Here is a 19,514-nt window from a genome sequence, read left to right as displayed (position 1 = left end):
GTCTGTCTAAAGGGCTGATATTGACAGATATCGATGTAGAAAATGTATGAAATCACCATTAAAACTTTAGGAATGCAAAAAAAAGTGGGAAAAGAAAGGAGTTCACTCTAGCATTTCATTAAAAGAAACAGGAAAGCTGTTAAATCTTATTTCTTTTGCGGTATCAAACACAATTATTTGTTGGTGTTTCACATCCTCTTTTGCTTACACATCATAGTCAGTTTAGCAGAACTCGTTGTTCTTTACTTCAGGTGGGAAATCCTGCTGTTTTTGTGCTTTTGTTAAGAGTTGAGTGGGATGTTGTGGCACACCGGCGCCGTCCAAGCGACTTGATCCCCATCTCCAAGATAAAAACCACTGCATCGCTCATGGCTTCCAACTGTCTCTCTCCCACACAGAAACTGAAAACACAGACTCAGAGAGAAGAGAGGAGGGTGCAATCTGAGTGGTGGTGTATGTGTTTGTACAGTAGACATGCTGAGTGGTCTACCAGACACACAAACACACTCAGGGTCAGACTGGTGGGCAGGCTGACCGCGGAAACAGTAGCAGGAGAGCAGTGAGGGGGAGGATTGTGGTTCTTAAAGTTTAACCATCTCTCTTGCATTATTTAGGGTAAAAATTTGAAAAGTGAAAAGGAATTTCCGGGCAAAAATAGTAGAGATGCACCAATTGTGAAAATTAGGGCTGATGCCAATGCCATTGTTTGTTTTGTTTCGTTATTATCACTTCTCTTGGTATAGGACTCCTAATATGCCAACATATTCTCTCATGTTTGACCATGAAATCAGATCAGAGTATCCAACAGATCACTTCTTCTGCCCTGGTAAAAACTCTGAAGTGATGTAGCGGTTAGATATACGAGATGCCAGCATAAAATTGATTGGACACAACAGATAAACTTTGGTTACTCATATCTGTTCATGCCTTGCTGATGGCGGATGTTTGTAAACAAGGCCAATACAGGCTGATACCGATGTTACGCTAATACATCAGTGCATCCCTAAAAAAGAACAGTTATAGATTTGAGGATAACACATACTGAATTTATTTTTCATATTAAAGCAATCACAAAAAGTTTATCTTCCAATTATAATAATTTTTAAAAATCTATTTCAGTTTCTAACAGGGATGCCAGCGATTAGCTGGCTAAATTGTCAAAGTCAGATCACCTAATAGCTGGCACTAGAATTATAAGACAGTCAAAAAAAATTTTTTTACGTTTTTTATCAGTTCAGGCTCACAGTCTTGGTCAAACGCTTTGTCTAAACTGGGACACAGCTGCTCACTACTAGTAGCCTCTGTAGTTGTTCTTCGTGGTCACTACCTTGCTGCCACAATGCTTCTTATCCATAATATACAACTGCTAACTGCTTAAGCACCAAGAGCACTCATAGGAACAGTGCAGTTCAACCCTATTTTGATCTAAAAATGGGGATTAAGTTGTACATCTACTGTGCCAGGTTGCACTCACATATTACATAGCACTGAGTGTCGTCATTCAGAGCAGGAATGCAGACGTTAACCTGCAGAAAGAGTCCATGACCACCAGTGACAGCACTGCCAGCTAGGGGTGGGAATCACTAGTAGCCCCGTGATATGATATTATCACGGTACTTGGGTCACGATTTGATATTATTGCAATTTTAAACATTTTGCAGAACAGTGAGTATTGTGATACCATATATTGCGATCTACCATTTTTTCAACTGTTTTGCTGATTTAGCATTAGCCTTGCCCTCATTTTTGTCGTATTTCTTCAGTATTTTATTTTCATGTAGTAATTCTTGCAAACCTCATGTGTCATGTCCATCTCATTTGTTTCCTGCTTGCATCCTAATGTCATTCCCCTGGTGCTACCATCATGTTTGTTGTACTAACTTTCTCCTACTCTATGACAGTCGCCTGTGCCGACCTCACTGGTCCAAACAACTGATTTTATTTTTCCATATCATAGACTTCCATTCATATTAGCAATTTATTTGAAAAAAATGATACTTGTTGGACGAGACAATATGATGTATCACCAGACAAAATATTGCAATACTATGCTACATCGATTTTTTCTTTCTCCCACCCCTACCGCCAATGCTAGCTACATTCTGTAAACTAACTTCACATTTTAGGGGATGAAACAATTCAATCTCTACCGTCACCTTAAGGTTAGGCTTTTATTTTGTAATTCCTCGTGTATGCCTGTTAACAGTTCCAGTCCAGCTGCACGTACTCCACAAGCTAGGAGAAAGACTAGCGTGAGTGGTGTCTGATACAGGCTCTGCAGCTAAACAGAGATGGAAAAGTAGGCTGTTTCATGTCTCCTTGGAAACACTGATTGAAGTCTGATGTCTCACGTCACATTTCTAATGAAAATGTTCCAACCTCGAGGTGATTAAAGCAGGACAGCTGCTCTCTTTCTACCCCCCTCTCATGTCTTGTTATGAGGCCACTCATAACAAGAGAGATCATTCGTTGGAATAAAAACTTTGAGCTAGCCCCTGTGATAATGGAATTTATCATATTATTGTCCAAAGAATCCATATTGATACCATATCATATCGTAAAACTGGTGATTTACGCCCCCTACTAAATGCAGTTAGAATTTGCATTGAATCAGATGGGAAATCATTGGCCAAGGAACATCCCTTGTTTCTAATTAATAGCATGCTTGCTTGTGTTTAAATTGCTCTTGTAACTTAATATCAATACAGTATCTTTTGGAGATAAAGACGAAAAACAACACACTTTTAATACCATTATACCTGCATTCTTATAAGGTCGAGTTTATATTGTAGTGATAACGGTGACACAGATATATTTTTATGCCTTCTTCTCCTTCCACGGAATAAGGCTTAAATAAATATATTGCTTTGGCTCACAGTATTTTGAGTCCCCTAACAGCCTCTGTAGAGTCCCCAAACAAACTCTGGCAAACACTTCACTGAGCTGAGGGAGCGATACAGGAAGTGCATGTATGCGCACATGTGTGCTAAATACAGATAGAGAAAAGAAAGTACACCAAACTGGAGCCACAAAGACAGTCGTCTGTCAGCTGTCTGGACCAGATCCGGGGTTGAGAAAGAGAGAGAGTGAAATGACAGAGAGAGATGAGGAGCATCCTGTTCAAGACATAAAAGAGGGTAAAAAACTTAAAAAAGAGGCAGAAACACATGAGAGGATGGAGACAGCAAAGGAAAGTAGTCAGGCTGGATGCAGTAAAGAGCATCACCAACACTGCAGAAAATTCAGGTCACTTGCAGACAAACTAACTTCCCATTTAACCTACTACAAATTAAATTTATAAGACACAAATAATTCCCCCAGTCATGAACATCATGATCTAAGCATATGAAAAGAAAAGGTGATATTTCTCCTCCATATGCTGCGGGAAAATCAAGCTGAAGCACTTGGAAAGTTTGATGTATTCTGCATATTGAAGACCACCTTCTCTCAAGTCAGAGGCTGTTATGCAATGGTGAGGTGTTCAGTCTTTCCATTTTCCTGCTCAGAAGTACACGGATGCCACCAAGTTCAAAAGTAATTTAAAAACCAGATAAAACCGAGGGCTGACTCTAACAATGGAAACCTAGAAAAAAGCTGTATAGTTATCTAGACAAATTGCACATTCATACAGAACAATACATCAATTCATTACGTGTTTATTTACATGTAATATGATGAAATTCTGTATGAAATAATGTGTTTTCCAAGGATTTGGCTTTTAGCCTCATATTTTATGCACTAAAGGCTTTATTCTAGTTAAAGTATGTAAGCTCCCACTATGTTACGTCGTGGGTAAAAAGCAGGTCATGAGTGGAGAACAGTAAAGCTGAGTTATGAGACTGGCAGCGCCCTGCTAGATTTCATAACTGAGTCAGAGTCTCCTTTTAAGCCAAAGTCATCCTAAAACACAGCGCTAAGAAAGTGCCTGAAAAGTGCTTTGCAAGCTTAAATTTCAACAGCAACTTTTCACAAGAGATCATTATTGCTGGATCAGACATCACAAAGCATCAATCATGTGTTAATCAGCTTAACACAGCTGACATCTCTGCAGAGTAACACTCCTTTCTGTCTGCTTTGCTGTGGATTTTTTTTTTTGTTTCATTCAACAGAACAAAAACACTAATCAGCTATAAACAAATGTGTCAATGAAATGAAGGGCATACTGCTATGAGCCAGAGATTGGGGGTTTCCCAAACAGCATGAAATATGAGGACAGAGGAGAAATTGAGAGGACCACAAACTGTTTAGAGCTCTGTGTCCCCTTTTCACCCGCATTATGAAATTACATCCCCGTAAATCACCATCAGCAAAGCCAAAATCCAAAACAAAAACACATACCGAGAGCCTTATTTCATAGAGGGATTTGCAGACCAACAGGGTAAGGAAAGGGGGGGGAGGGTGGCTCCTTATAAATCCTTTGATTTATGGGCTGAATTTGGAAAAATGAGTGGATTTAAGTTGGTCTTCTCCTCAAGACTCCAGTGATGAATTTATACTATGTCACTGAGAGATATGCAGCAAAGACCATCCTAGTTAAATGTCTGATCATTGGAAAATGAAGAAAAATAGGAAAGTAAGCAACATTGAGGCTTAACTTCAGAGTATCTTTGCTAAGTTGCATTTAATAATTTAATACAATACAGTCAAATGTAAATGAAGCCTAAGAGGACATTGACAGACACTCTATCCTTAACAAAACATGAGCACTAAAGTGAATCTAGAGTTGCACAATTAATCTTATCACAATCCTGATGTCAGTCTGTGAAATTACATAATTGCATAAAAGGCAGCAATTATTTTTGTAGTACTTGGAAGGTTTACAAAAATGCCTGCAGAAAGGCCTTTAAGTTTACAACAGTGCCACTATTGAACTTTGTAGAAGTACCTTTATTTTGAAAACAGGAAAGACTTTTATTTTCTGGAAAATATTAGGAAATTTTAAACTATTTCAGTAAAAACTTCAGGTTTTGCATTTTTATGCTACCTAACATTTGTATGTTTTGAGTTGAGAAATACACACCTCAGAAAAGAGGTGTCTTCGACTAAGGATTTTCATAGTCGAACCTGATTCGTCAGATTTTGCCTTTAATCGACTAATAGTCGAACAGCGTTTCGGTAGACTTTTCCGTCCCCAGTCAAAATGACCGGCAGTCCTCAAGAATTCCGGCCATTTAGAACAACTACCGGACATTTGCTTTAACATTATTTTGCTGCATTAACAGCAGCAAAACGCATAAATCTGATATTCTGTGATACATCGATACATACGTCTACTCTAAATGGGATTGAGGGCACATTTTTATTTCCAGACCTGACCCAAAACCGAGACAGTAGAAACCAAGCCAACAGTAAACCTGAGTAATTATTACCCTGTTATTACAGACTGGTAGACATGTACACATGATTAAAACCCTATAAATGACTGCACAAAGACTTTCTCTTATTTTTCTTTGTGTAATTGGTTTAAAGTATCAGAATGAAAGCTGCAGGCTTTTCCTTATATACGCAGTCAGTTACACAATATACGCACACGTTAAACTCATAAACAACAACAGCTAGCTTCACATCAGCACCGTTAGCCTGTTAGCACATTGGCCGCTACTATAACTTTGCAGCTTACAACAGCCAAATACCATCGTCCAACAACAACAACAAAGCATCCAAACACATAACTCACCAGTGCTCTATTAACTGGACACTGCGTTAGAACTCTAACTCTTTCAAATGAAAAATGAGTCTTACCGTCAGTTGCTAATTTCAGTCCTCATGACGATATAACTGTAACCTCCGCTTAAGCTGGAAATCCAACCATCCTGGTTTATTTGGGCTAGTCCTGAAAAGACAAAAGCTCCACAGCAGATAGTCCGGTCCAGTCCTCCTCTCATTAACGGCTTATCCAAGACTACTTCTGCTAATTAGCCAGGACATCCGGAGCATTAACAACCAGCTAAGTTGAAGAGAGACAAAGCCTTCTTTATAAGCTCCAAGCGGTCCATGCCGTTCTGCATGATGTGATTCTGTGTTGACTACAATCCAACTTTATCTGAAGATTGGTAATAGGTAGTTTATCGAAGTCCACTACAACTCTGCTCGGCGTAGGCCTCTCTCTCTCTCTGCTGCATCAGTGTTTAAAACACTCAGCTGTACAGTTCCCTTTGTTTCAGCCTCTTCATTACTCGCAGCGATGACATACTCAAAATTCCTCTGTATCGCTGATGATATTAAGCCTTTGGTTAACCAGGAAAACCTCACTTAGATTGAAATTCTGCTTTACGAGAAAGCTCTGGTCAAACTTTCCCTGCATAGTCCCCAGCAGTACTGAGCACGCACAGAGAGATAGATTTGCTTTGATGTTATTGTGAATACATAATTTGCCATGTGCTTGCCATCTGAGGGGATAAACAACCCCAGCACTGCAGGACAGCAGATGTAGTAAGATTAGGCAACTCTTAGTTTTTTAAAAGCATTCTCACAACATATCTTCAAGGTTACACAAAATGTAATATGCAAGTATTCAGTATTTACTTGTCTGGTCATTTGCATGTTTTCTGCTGGACATTTTGCTTCCACCCTTTTTACTGGCCATCGACCAGCAAATGCCGGCTAACGGAAACTCCTGTCCTCAGGCATAGCAGTCATGGGCACCCCCATGTAGTCAGAATGGTACGATCTTGGTAACATAGTAACATTCGACTATGAGGTTCATAGTCGAATCAGACTCCTCCGAATCAAATCGTCGAATCGCCGACTATTCCGGGTCACCCCTATTTCAGAACTACCATTATTCTCTGCATTTCCCTTAACAACCCTTCACATGTGTCGTCTACCTTCTCTCAAACATTCACAGGAGAGACAATACAGTGCTCAGGTTTCTCTCTTCCTCTCTGTCCATTTGATAATGCTCTTCCTCCCTGTCTGATCACCTGCAGAATCGCACAAGAAACAGCTGCAACCTTGACGGTAATGGGAGAGTGGGGGGAAACAGTTCACGACTGTGGCGCAGTTAGTAGAGTCAGAGAGGTTGTGCGTTCGATGCCCAGCTCCTGCAGTCACATGTTGATGTGTTCTTGGGCAAGACACTTAACCCCACTGTAAACCATGGCTTGGCTGGTGTAAATGGGTATGGATGCGTCCCATTTGCTAATTCTCCATGGCAACATGTGAATGTGAAATGAAAGGTTATGAATGAGTAGGTGTGAGCTGCGGTGTAAAAACGCTTTAGTAGTCAGATGAAGAGCTGTACAAGGTCATGTCAATTTTCCATTTATTGATCATGGACAGCTTGATACAGATATAAAAAAATGCTTTAAAAGCTTAAAAAAGCTTTAAAAATGACTTTGGTACTTTTCTATTGGAAGCTCTGGTTGACAGGATACATGAATGCAATGTCACTTGCAAAATATAATGTGCATGACATTGCATTATTTGCATGATATTTAGAAATAGAATTTCAGAGTGCATTTTGTTGCTGCTGTCATGCAGCGCCTCGATGTTCTCCTTCAGAAATGTCAGTAAATTTGAGTGCATTAAAGACTTCTATCCTGTCCAAATGGGGAGCACCAAACATTGAAGTTAGGGTATAATTCACAGATTATCAAAGGTCCCCAGGTAATACTAATCTTATGGACATAGTGCCTTTGTTAAGGCATATTTAAATCTATATGAAATAGTACAACAGTAAGAAATAATGAGTTCACACACAGATACATAGAATAGATCTTTAGAAAGATAGGTGATATTTGATTATATTGTTCAAAGTTGCAATGACAATATGAAATAGGATAAATACACAAGAACTTTAATATTATCTACATCTCAATTCTATCTCTTTGTGTTCTTCTTCATGCCCTCAATACCTGTGTTTGAAGCATGTTTCTTCAGCTTCAGCTGACTACATCAAAATGGTGTGAAAGCATGACCATTATTACTCAGACTTCTAGGGCTGTAGTCAAGCAAAGAAAAACTTGGTCAACCAAAATCGCACCCAGACACCAATTAATCGATTAATTGTTCAGGTAAAAAAAAAAAAAAAATTCACTCATGCATTCATTAAAAAAAAATCACCTCATTGGGGACTAATTCAATCCATCCAGGTTTCTCACTGCACCCACTTGGTAGTCTAAATAATCTTAAAATGTACATAACAAGCAGTAATACGTTTTTTAGACTCATCACGTCATACTAAAAAAATAATTAAGTGAGAGATGATCAGCGCACACCTGCCTTTGATCTCCGTGGTCCTGGCGCGGTAACTCTTTAAACTCATACAGCCTACAAAATAACCTCAGATCATCGTTTTTCATTCATTTATAACGGTAACTAATAACAGAATTACTTGATCCAGCCTGCGCCGTGTCATTTACGAGCATAAAGCAGACAGTTGGAACTCAATGATCAGCAGACATCACCTTTTATCACCTCTCCATTCTGTGTGTCTGTAAGAGAAGCTAACGCTAACTTGAACACTTTAGGGAGATTATAAAAGGTGATGATACTACGCAGCCTATTTGCCGACAGGTGAACTAAACTGACCACAGGAGTTGATGCAGTCAGGGAGGGTAGAGCAGAGACACTCAGGGGCGCCACTTCAATACAAACAGCCTGCAACGTTGTGACGAGTTGATGCGTTGTTTCTGAGCGTTAATGCTGTAAAATATCAGAAAATATCCCACTCTGCATTGCTTTGTGTGCTTCTCTACCTGTTATTACTAGAACTGCATTGCTCCTGTCCGCAGCAGCAAGTCTCTCTCTATCAGTCAGCTAGAGACCAGCGTCTTGAGGGAGGGGGAAGGGGGGCGATTAACTGACCAGGGTAATCTTAGTCAAACAAAAGCTTTTCGATCAATTAATCGACCAATCAAATTGAAGCTGTCAGCCCAACAAACTTCCATGAAATTGAAGCATGCTAGGTGAGGGCACCTTGCTTGTGCAACCAACAAAACATCAGTTTTTCTATTCATTGTAATAAATCCAGGCCCTTTGTAATGTATTCATTGCAAATGCTCATATCACGCTAATGATGAAAATGGGATTGTGTAGCCCTTGTTCAGAGTTGCAAGAAAAATTCTTCTTTACCTTAGCCAGGAAATATAAACAATGAAGACAGCAATGTGAACACTGAAGAGTGTATAGACAGTGTGTGGTCAACTGAAGTAAATGCAGACTAAACAGAGCCGGAAGAAGTTTGGGCGTAAAGCTCTGTACTGAACAGCAAAACCTTACCACAACACAGGGAGCCAAAATGCCAGAGGCAGATCAAGCAAACAAGCAGACCCTTAGACAGAAGTAGCTTTTCTTTCCTGACAAGGACTGTGCACACAGACTGATCTGATGTACTGAAAGTTAGCACAACGGCATAACTCACCACAACATTCATGGCCAGATGGCACAACAGAATTCACTGAAAGGTGATTAAGCAGCGTAATTATTCTTGGCATGATAAGAGTCAGCAGAAAAAGTCCGACTGATTTCTGCCTCAACCACTGGAAAACTGATAAGCATATGAAGGGTGTTTGTGTTTTGACATTTTAATGCGGTTTATAATGATCAGCAGAAGTTGCATATTGGAGCCTCTCATATGCCAGGCAAGTTCTTGAGGATTCATACTCACTTGGGGTTGTAACAGTTGCAAGACAGCCCTGTATTTTCTTATTTTATATTCAGTTTGTACATATCAGTATATCAGATTTCAGCAAAAATACGATATTGTGCATCTCTACACAGATAGAATTTAAACATTCAAAACACTTTGAAAACAAGCAATATATGAAAATAAATAGTTAAAAATGTAAATATTGATAGAAAAAGAAAAAAAATTAAGCATGTTTTTCAGTGTCAGTACTCAGCGGTGTATTCTCATTGAGAAAAATAAACTGAAACATTTACTAAAAATGACAAAACCCATGAACAAAACAAACACATGTATTGTTTAATCATGCTTATCTTGTTTTTGTGATAGCTGGAAGCCAAAATTGTGATAAAAATTGAAAATCAATCAATTGCCAAGCACAAGAAGAAAGTATGCAATCATGTATTAATGTTATTTGAGTGCTCAGAGTTAAAATGACACTGACAAAAAAGGTTAATTTTTGACTGCCGTGGGTGACAGGAGGGTTAGTTAGAGGGGAAAAAGAGTAAAAAGGGAACTTAAACAGTGTGAAAACATTTAGCAGAGGAGAAATGAGGAAAGCATAAACATGAGAGGGACTGACAGACAGTTTAAGTGAGAAATGGTTGTGCTGTGGTACACTGGTTACAAAAGTCAAAATATCTATAGCAAACAAATGGTCATAAATTTGAAACACATTTCATACAAGCCCTCTGTGGGGAGACTTAAATTTAGGATCTGCTCTAACTGACAGGCTCAGAGAAATCTAAGGAGTATGTTTAAAAGAAAGTGCCTGATCCCTAAAAAGAGAAAAACCAGAGGCAAGCAGGATGTAATAAGCATGTCGGCTTGAACACTGAATACTTTTGTGCATGCCGGCTTATACAGCGCATACTTTAAACCTCAGACTTCAAAAAGGCAGTGGACTGCAAAGACAAATTATCCACTGACGTCTGCAAACAACACACTCCTTTTTCACTACGGTGGTGTACAGATACGAGGTGCATACTGAACAGCCAAGCCTTACTTTTTTGGGTTTTCAGGTTTATGGGCAACCTTTTGCACTATTCTTTCATTGTGCTATGAGGTTTAAATCATTTCACATTTTTCACAAAAGGAGTTTACTTTCTCTCAGCTTTCCTTAGACCAGTATCAATATCAGTAACAATATCGTTGGGATTGCAGATGATTTTGGGGAAAAAAATCCAACCTCATGTGTCACTGTATTTCAGACCGCTAGAATGTGGATGAATTTGGTGAAAATCTCAGAAACATCCAAGTACACTGGAGACAATATATGCAGGAATCAGAATTTTGAGCAGTGCCTATTAATTGCCCCATAACTGGGCCAAGTTACACTTTCTACCAGGGCAGAGCAAAGCTTGTTTCTAAATTAAGCCAGCGCCAGGGATACACAAAACAGTCGGAAACACTGCAAACACGTCACTGTATGACTCACATCTATTGTGTGCTGGTGAATCATAATCTCAAACTCCGGTCCCCATTTCAACTGTCAAAACTCTGTATTGCATAAGGGGTAGGGTTGTCCTGATCAGCATTTTTGGCCTCTGATCCTGATCAGGTTTTTGAATATTGAATATCTGCCGACACCGAGTCCCGATGCAATACTCACAATTACCTACATTAGAGTTTCAATTGTTTTTGTTTAAAAAAACAACTGAAGTACACTGAATAACACCTAGATACCTCAAACTTATTCCATTTAACTCAGTACAGCCAACATTGTTGTAAAACCCCCTAAAATCACATTTCTGCTCAGAATAGTGTAATAGCTCTATTCTGCTTTAATCGTTTGTCAAAAAAATAAAGTTACATTTTCACTTAGTGCAGTGTTTGAATTAAATCAGACAATCAAAAATCCACTTTAAAGTGGTCAAAACAGCTGACAGACCTGAGCAGTAAAAAAAAAAAAACTCAAATAACCTCAGTTCCACTTAGAGGTGATGAAAGCAGAGTTAATAGTCACAATAATAAATTAATCCAATTAATGAATTAGAAATAAAATAATAATATAATTCCACTTAGAAGTGGTAATTACCTTGACTAAATTAGTCAGAAAAAAACTTAAATAAAAACATCCTAACTCCACGTGAAAGTGGTGTAAACAGTTCAACTTGAATGGGATCAAAAACATATGAATCATACAGATTCAAAACAACAATCCTTATTAAAATGTAGCAGCTTAATCTGAGACATGAACCGAAACAACACTGCAATATAACCCAAATATCAAATACAAGGCACTCTTGTTATTACAGTGCAATTTCTAAAGTGCAACTAGAGCTGATAGATCACTTTTTCCTCCCTCACTTTTATTTCTTGACCCACTGTAACTTTAAACTGAAGTGATGGTTGTTTTTTGGAAAAACCGGCATCTTCGATGGCCTGCTTTACATGCTCTGCTGTGTGAAACCCACGAAACTGGCGTGCATGTAATATTGCACGCTTTAACTCAAAGGTGAAGGACTGTGTAGTGAGGCTCAGCAGTGACATGGGGTAAACACCAGAGCTCTGAACGTCTGTAGTGAAGCTAACGGCAGTGAAGTTGCTTTTAAGTTCTCTGGTATACTGTCAGGTACTTTGTTGTACAGCTCCAGTAAGCCAGTGTCAGTAATGTAATGTTGAGACGGCAGGGCATAGCATGGGGTCCAAAAGCTCAAAGAGACAACAAAAACTCAAATTCTCCACCCTGGAGATGGGCTGGTTGTCCAAAGCGATGAATTCGACCACTTTTTCTGCTATCTTTTTGGCCTTATCGCTCTGTTGAGGGTACTTGTCTTTCCTCTTAAAGTCCAGAGTGTGTTGCTTCCGTGAAGCTGCCTGTTGCTATAATAAAGGTACCATATTGCGCTGCATGTTTAGTTTGGAGATGATGGATCAAATTTGTAGAGTTAAACGCAGCTCTGCTGCTACCACCTCGTGAAACGGTCTTGTTACAGATGCTGCAAGAGGCCACTGGACTGTTTTCCTTCTCACGTTTGAAGTTTTTCCACACCGCTGACATATTAAACACAGGAATGATAATGTTGCTACCGCTACTGGTGCGTTTACAGCCTGTCGTAAATAGTGCTCCCTCTACAACAGCTGATGTGAATGATCTACTGGGCTGATCAGATCAAATTGCAGACTTAAAAAATGCTTATATCGGCTCCAATCCGATACATACAATCGGGATCGGGACAACCCTGATAAGGGGCTTAAAAACCAACAAGGATATTTGACAGCTTAGGCATAACAAGCATCAAGTAACTACAGCACATGCATAGTCCCAATCCCGATGCACACCATCAGAGGCAAATGAGTTGATTAAACGTGGCTACCACAACTCAGGCAGCTTTCATTCAAATCATAAGGAGGCTAAGAAGGATGGCAAACAGAGCGCCAGGAACATGAATGGCAAATGAAAGGTTCAGGAGAACTAACAAAGGGAACTAGTTCAAAATAGTTGGAGTTTGTGTCCTCTCACCAAGGGGTTTTTGTTCAATCATGTAAATAATCCAAAAATGCTTTTCATGTATACATTTTAAGAAACACAGGTCTCTCATTGGAAAGGTTTGAACTCTTCAAACTGTACAATTCTTGCTGGTTTCTCGCCATCTCTATATTGTGGCTTCTCAGCAAAATAAATTCCTTATAAAGACACAGACAGCCCTAATTTAGCTGACTGTTGTGTGCTGACAGTACATCCTGTGGAAGCTCAACTGTGTTTGTGAGTGCATTTAAGTGCATGTGAAAGTGTTTGTCTTCTGTTTTGGGAACACAAACACTGTGCCACTACATACAAACAAGCTGACACACACAGTTGCTCTTTCTGAGAGCTGACTGTAAATGCTGAGACAGTGGTCTCTCACATGTCACTAAAATGCACTCTGTCTCAGTGCTAACGCTGGACCAGAGATGGAGGCTGCAGGTTTATCTTAATCACAAGCTTCTTGGCCCCTCTTCAACATACCTTTAAGTGTCAACTTCCCAGTTTTTTTAATCACAGGGAGACACACACACACACACACACACACCATAAGAGTAGATGATCAATATGCATGTTGGTTTTCCTGCTTGCCTTGGGCTGGCCATGCACTGGACAAAGTTCAAATCTCCTAAACTGGTTTAGCATCAGCCACCACCACCACCTCCTAGAAGACAAATCATGACCCAAATATATTAAATTCTTCAATCATAACCATTTTAATGAAACTTAGGGCAGTTTTAACTTGAGAAGGAACAAAAGATGCAACCAAAAAAAGGTGGGAGACATTTTCTTCCGTTCCTCACATTTGCAGATGTGACAGCTTTGATGAAGGCAGGCAGCATGCATCAAGTTATTTAAAAGGGATGAAAGATGGATTCACCCCCTTGTATATCATCTAAATTACCTTTAAGAAACTCCAGATATCATTTAGTGAAGGAAAGTCAAGGGAAACACCCTGTTCTTGTTTGAACGTGTGTATTATCCACCTTCTTTCACTATTCAGAGGGGGAACTACAGCAGAACAGCAGCTCTCAAAATCCAAAAATAATGTGTTTCAAATGCTTGGCAGAAAGTTCTGTGGAGGCAAAACGAAACGCCTACCAACAAACTAAAACTAGGTGGTTTCTTATTAGCACAAGCATAAAAGTAAATGTGTCCCAGTTACATTTTCAAGGCATTAAGGGAAGCTACAAAACACCTCTGTGTGAAACTAGAGAACAACTGAATGCAGTGTAGGATGATGCTGGGGATGACACTGTTGAAATCCTGGAAATTGTGTAAGCCGACCCCACACAAATTTCAAATCCACTGCTATGACAAAGAGCGATCTTGACACGGGTGGCAAACTGGTACAACATGCTTCAAATTTAGCCGTTTCTGTGCAACTGCAATCTAGGATAACTCCTATCACATTCTAAAGTTTTATCACACCTGTATCAGTGATGAATCATCCTAAAGTAATTATCAAAGGCAGAACTACTGCTATTTTTATCAAAAGATCTTCATAGGCCATTTTTCCTCCATCGTCTTTCCTTCCTAAGCTTGTACGTGCAAGCTCATATGATGCTGGTGCAGCCAAATTCACACCAGTTGATTTTTTTTTTTTTCTTTTTCTGTCCACTGCAGTGCATCCCACTTGTTTTTATAAACATGAACATTTCTGGTGTACCCCAGTGATAATTATTGGCATTTCTTCTGCAAAGACCTGTAGCAAAAGAGCTCAACAGCATGGCTCTGGGAGTAACATTTCCATTCTTGTTCTGCAAAGCAGATCTGATTATTAGCTATATTGTTGGGTATCCAAGTTAGACTTAACACAAGCTATCTGTGTGAAACGATGGTATAAGCTCCTGTAGTAGACACAATTTTGTAAGCTATTGACCTCTTTTTGAGGGAAAAAAAAAACGTTTTTTACTCAGGAGCTCAGCCAAAAATACTACACCTACAATCCTAGAGTGTCACAGCAATGTTTTTGATTGGTGGGGTTTCTGGTTACCATGGAAATATCAACCATGCCCACAAATGATCACTCTCAACTGTTGATGATGACAATATATGCTGTAGTATTATGAAGTAATACATACACAAACTAAGAAATATCAAGTTCTCATTCAAAATGTAAACACAATAAAGCTGAGAGTAAAAATGGTGCACATGAGGGTTTTATGGTTTAAAAACTATCCTTGCCAAACAATACAATTGATCGCAATGGACTGTGGGCTTCCTACATTCTTGTAGGGAAATATGTGCACAGTCTTTTACTTTTGCCTTTTTCTCAACTTATGAATGTAGTTGATCAAATGATCTATAGTCCAGCACCAGTTTGGCTCATTGGTGAAGTGGACGCCCATGTGCAGAGGCTGTAGTCCTCAACACACTGGTCTGGGTATCGATTCCAGGTAAAGGAAACTTAGAAGCAATACATGCCTGGAGATTTTACATTACTGCTTTCAAGATACAAGTTTTTCTTTTTTCTTATAAGGGTACTTCTACAGAGTGCATTAGTGGCAGGATTGGAAACTTAAAGGTCTTTCTGCAGGCACTTTTCTAAACCCTTCAAATACTGCTAAATACAAAAAAAGTTGCAGCCTTTTATGAGATTATTTAACTACACAGCCTTACATAGTGACTGCAATTAAATATGCTGATATTTATAAATTAAATCTAGCTGATACTGATATTGATATAAATATTTAAATGTAACTCAGATCTAAAACTTCAGTCCTTAAAAAACAGTTCAATGTTTGAGGATGAATACATTAACAAATACTGTTCTTAAAACACACTCTAAATCGTAACAAAAGATAATGAATAAAGACAAAGACTTCAGCTGACATAAGTCTGTCAGCCCAGCCTAAAACTCCACTAACTTAATGTTCATACAGCTAATATTATCAGCTGATATAGGCAGATTTTTACAGCAAAATATTGGCTGTATATATGAGCAGAAATTTTAATGTCTGCAGATACCCATAAGTCACTTTTTTAAAGTTGATATCTGCCAATACTGATATCAGGCCGATGATATTATGCATTCCAACTTTCTTTATCTTAAACATGGGGACTATCAACTCTTGACAGTGACTATTCAGTGGTGGATCATTCACACTACTTTTCAACAAGTCTTTTCATAGTGCATATAAAAGAACCTTTTCTGTGAGCAGAAAACCCAAGCTTTGAGAAAAACAACTGCAAAACACAACAAAAGTTTCATTCCATTAACTTCTTTAGCTGCATGCTTTTGTTTAACCAATTTTTTTTCTCTTGACACAGAAACAAAAGCAAACAATGATACCAGAGTAACTGGACTTAAGCTAGTATGCAACATTCAGTAAAAATACACCCAATATATAGCTTGAGTAAGACCACCTCGAGACACACATGTTAAGTGTGGCACTTCAATAAGACACAAATGTAGACTAAGCCTAAATGATCATGTGTGAGCAGAAAATCTAGTCACACACTTTCAAATGAACCCAAATAGCTCTTCCATTCACACACTGTTTTCCCTATCCTTTCTCTTTTGTGAAGGACAGATGGAGGATGTGCATATGACTGGGAAAGACTCACATTTCCTCTCTGAGGTTTCACATTCCTGGAATTCCGTCTGAAGACCACTGCGGCCCATTTAAAACCATTCCCCATATGGAAGGGGGGGACCCATGAAAGGTTGTCTGGGTAGGTTTTGGAGCTCTGGAGGTAACTTTATCAATATTACTCTACCTTTTTCATAAATAAATCAGTTGTTCAGTTGCAGCACACTGCGAGGAATGAGTAGACTGGTATTAACCCAGTCCATAGGATGTAGCTTATCCTGTCTGCTGCTGGAATTTAATGTGCTGTTTCCAGTTTTAAACGAGTATCATACTGGTCTATCATCTTCACTGTGAGACAATCATAGGTACTTTATTGTCTACTAAGGTTCAGTGTTAATTTCATCAACTAAAACTATGACTATGAATGTTAGTCGGCTGCTTTTAGTATGAGGATGATTAAGACTAGCTAAAAATAGATCTTTGGTGACAAAACCTTTGATGAAAATAAGTTTAGTTTTCATCAAGGAGACTAAATGAGACTTGTAGTTAGTTTTTGATGGACATTGAAAGTCCATGACCATGGAGAGCACAAGCTGTTAGGTAGGGTGAAGCTGTATCTCTATTGCCTTTCAGCTGTTAAAGCAGGATCCTAGGTTTGCAGGGTGCATAGAATACAAAGTATAATTTACACCAGATTCAGGCAAAGATAAAAGATGTTTGACCAAAAGTTTTGACTAAAATGTAAGGGCTTTTTATGGACCAAAATTGGACTTAAGTGGGTTTTTTTAGCTTTGTCAACTAAAACTAGACCAAAAAAAGTATAAAGAGAAGAAATTAATAAAATGTGTCTAGAACTTAAAGGCATTTAAATCTAAAGACTTCATTTAAAATAGCTGTAAAAATCAACTCTTCTCTAGTTATTTAGTCTTCTCTTCTATATACCATTATTTTATTATATTATGAGAATGCTGCAAAAGGAAGACCTTATTACTCAAATAATACTTTGTTTGTAAATCTTTACATAAATATCTACTACTTTGTCACATAGCACACTGAAAGTAACTGAAAGACTACGTCAAGGCCATTGAGAAAGGCATCAAAATTTGATTAGATGCATTTTCTAAATAATTAATTCAGGATTTAACAGCCACTTATGCACAAGTATGAAGGCATACACATATCCAATACCGCCTGAAATGAGGTCGGAACGAACAAAACAGAAAGAGTGGGATAGTCCCTTCTGAATGTTGTTAATATTTACTAAGAAATTTATGATGTTGAGTAGCACTAATATTCTAAATGTTTGCAGAGAAATGCACACATAGAAAGAAATATTATCCTGGCTCTACTATTTGGGAGAAACCCTAACCATGCAAAAGCACAAACCTGCCCAGAGTAATGTTAGCCTGCTGAGCAAGTGTTGATATAAACAGCTTTATCACAGCTAATGTTTGCTAAAGAGCAAGGCTCACTGACTACCTATCCAACCTGCTTTAATGTCGACCCACATTAAGTTCAGTTAAAAACGAGCATTTAGGTGCGATATAAAATACACAAGCTAGAGCATGAGTTAAAATGACGTTTTACTACATAAAACATGCGCCAACGTCTAATGTTAGCTAGTCTGCCTAGCTGGCAGGCTAGCTCGCTAACGCTTCCCAGCGTCGCAGGAGGGGGTTTAAATTCGCTTACCTGTCAACCGCAGCTTTACTGGGCCATTTCTCCTAACTCCTTGGCTAGACATTCCCCTTTGTGTTCCAGCTTGACGAAGACTCACAAAAAGCGTCTAATTCATGTGTTAGGGTATGAGTTTTTCAAAAAGTTATTTTCCAAAACAATCCATCCGCTAGCTTGGGGTTAGCTTGTAGTATCACCATAGCAAATCACGCTGTGTAAGCAACATAAAGGTATAAAAATCGTCATATCGCTAGAATAACACCCTTTAACTGTACGGCTTTAACATAAAAATGCAGATAACGGCATCCCCCAATGCCGCTTACGTCGCGAGACACAGATACTGACACAATGTAAGTGATCAGTATACTCCAGCCGGACACTCCAACCGTGCTGCTATGACTGAAGTTGGTCGTGATGATGGAGCCTGAGCTGCTGCTGCTGCAGAGATGAAGCGAGAGAGCACATCCGGGAGCTCCTTCAAAATAAATACTCTACATTTGCAGACCCGGGAAAACAAGATACCACTGCAACAAGATATTTCACTTGCGATAAATGTCAACTGGTATGAAAAAAAAAAAGAAGATCAAATATTTGTCAGAGTGAAAATGCAAAGAAATATTTTTTAAAAAGACGTGCTGTTCACAGACTTCGCAGCAATATGACTACAAATGTAAGTTGACAACCTTTTTTCCAAGTGGATGACTAGTCTAGTACTAAAAACCCACCATAGTTGATAAAAACGGATATAAATTGATGTTCAAAATCCACTGATAGGGTTTTAAAACACGGGTTCAGAGCAAGCCTTTAGAATAAAACAGGTAAAGCGCAGTGCCATCTAGTGGTCATATGGATCAACAGCCTCCCCTTCTTTTACAAAACAACCTTTTCAACAACCTATTTCTTACATTTCTTACATTAGTTATTTTTAAGCTCCAATCTTCCATTGAAACACACTCATTTTGTAAAGGGGCACTAAATGAATTGAAATCACTGTAACATCTCACTTCCAGCACAAGCGTAAAATTCCCTATTCTATCAAGAAATCAAGCTCCATTACTCAAATGGTGGTCTAATAATGGCTATGAAACCTGTATTCTTGCATTATGTAAATATGATCTATTATCAAAAAGCATTAACTTTTTGTTTTTGAGTTGATACAGTGTGAAAATGTGTCATTTTAACGCCATTCTCTGACCTGGAGTAC

The 19,514-nt window shown here is 38.7% G+C and overlaps 1 protein-coding gene across 2 annotated transcripts in view; it reads right to left on the bottom strand.

Moving 5' to 3' along the window:
• LOC121508118 (E3 ubiquitin-protein ligase SMURF2-like) overlaps nucleotides 1–18,715 on the bottom strand; it is a 98,358-nt gene extending 79,643 nt beyond the window's left edge. For both annotated transcript variants that reach the window (XM_041784657.1, XM_041784658.1), the window contains exon 1: nucleotides 18,326–18,715. In XM_041784657.1, coding sequence (XP_041640591.1) covers nucleotides 18,326–18,377 — 52 coding nt within the window. In that variant the 5' untranslated portion in view covers nucleotides 18,378–18,715. The remainder of the gene's footprint in view (nucleotides 1–18,325) is intronic.
• Nucleotides 18,716–19,514: the final 799 nt, after the last annotated feature.

The sequence above is a fragment of the Cheilinus undulatus genome, linkage group 4 (genome assembly GCF_018320785.1).
Source record: "Cheilinus undulatus linkage group 4, ASM1832078v1, whole genome shotgun sequence".
Taxonomy (NCBI): Eukaryota; Metazoa; Chordata; class Actinopteri; order Labriformes; family Labridae; genus Cheilinus; species Cheilinus undulatus.
This window is presented reverse-complemented; position numbering and strand designations above follow the sequence as displayed.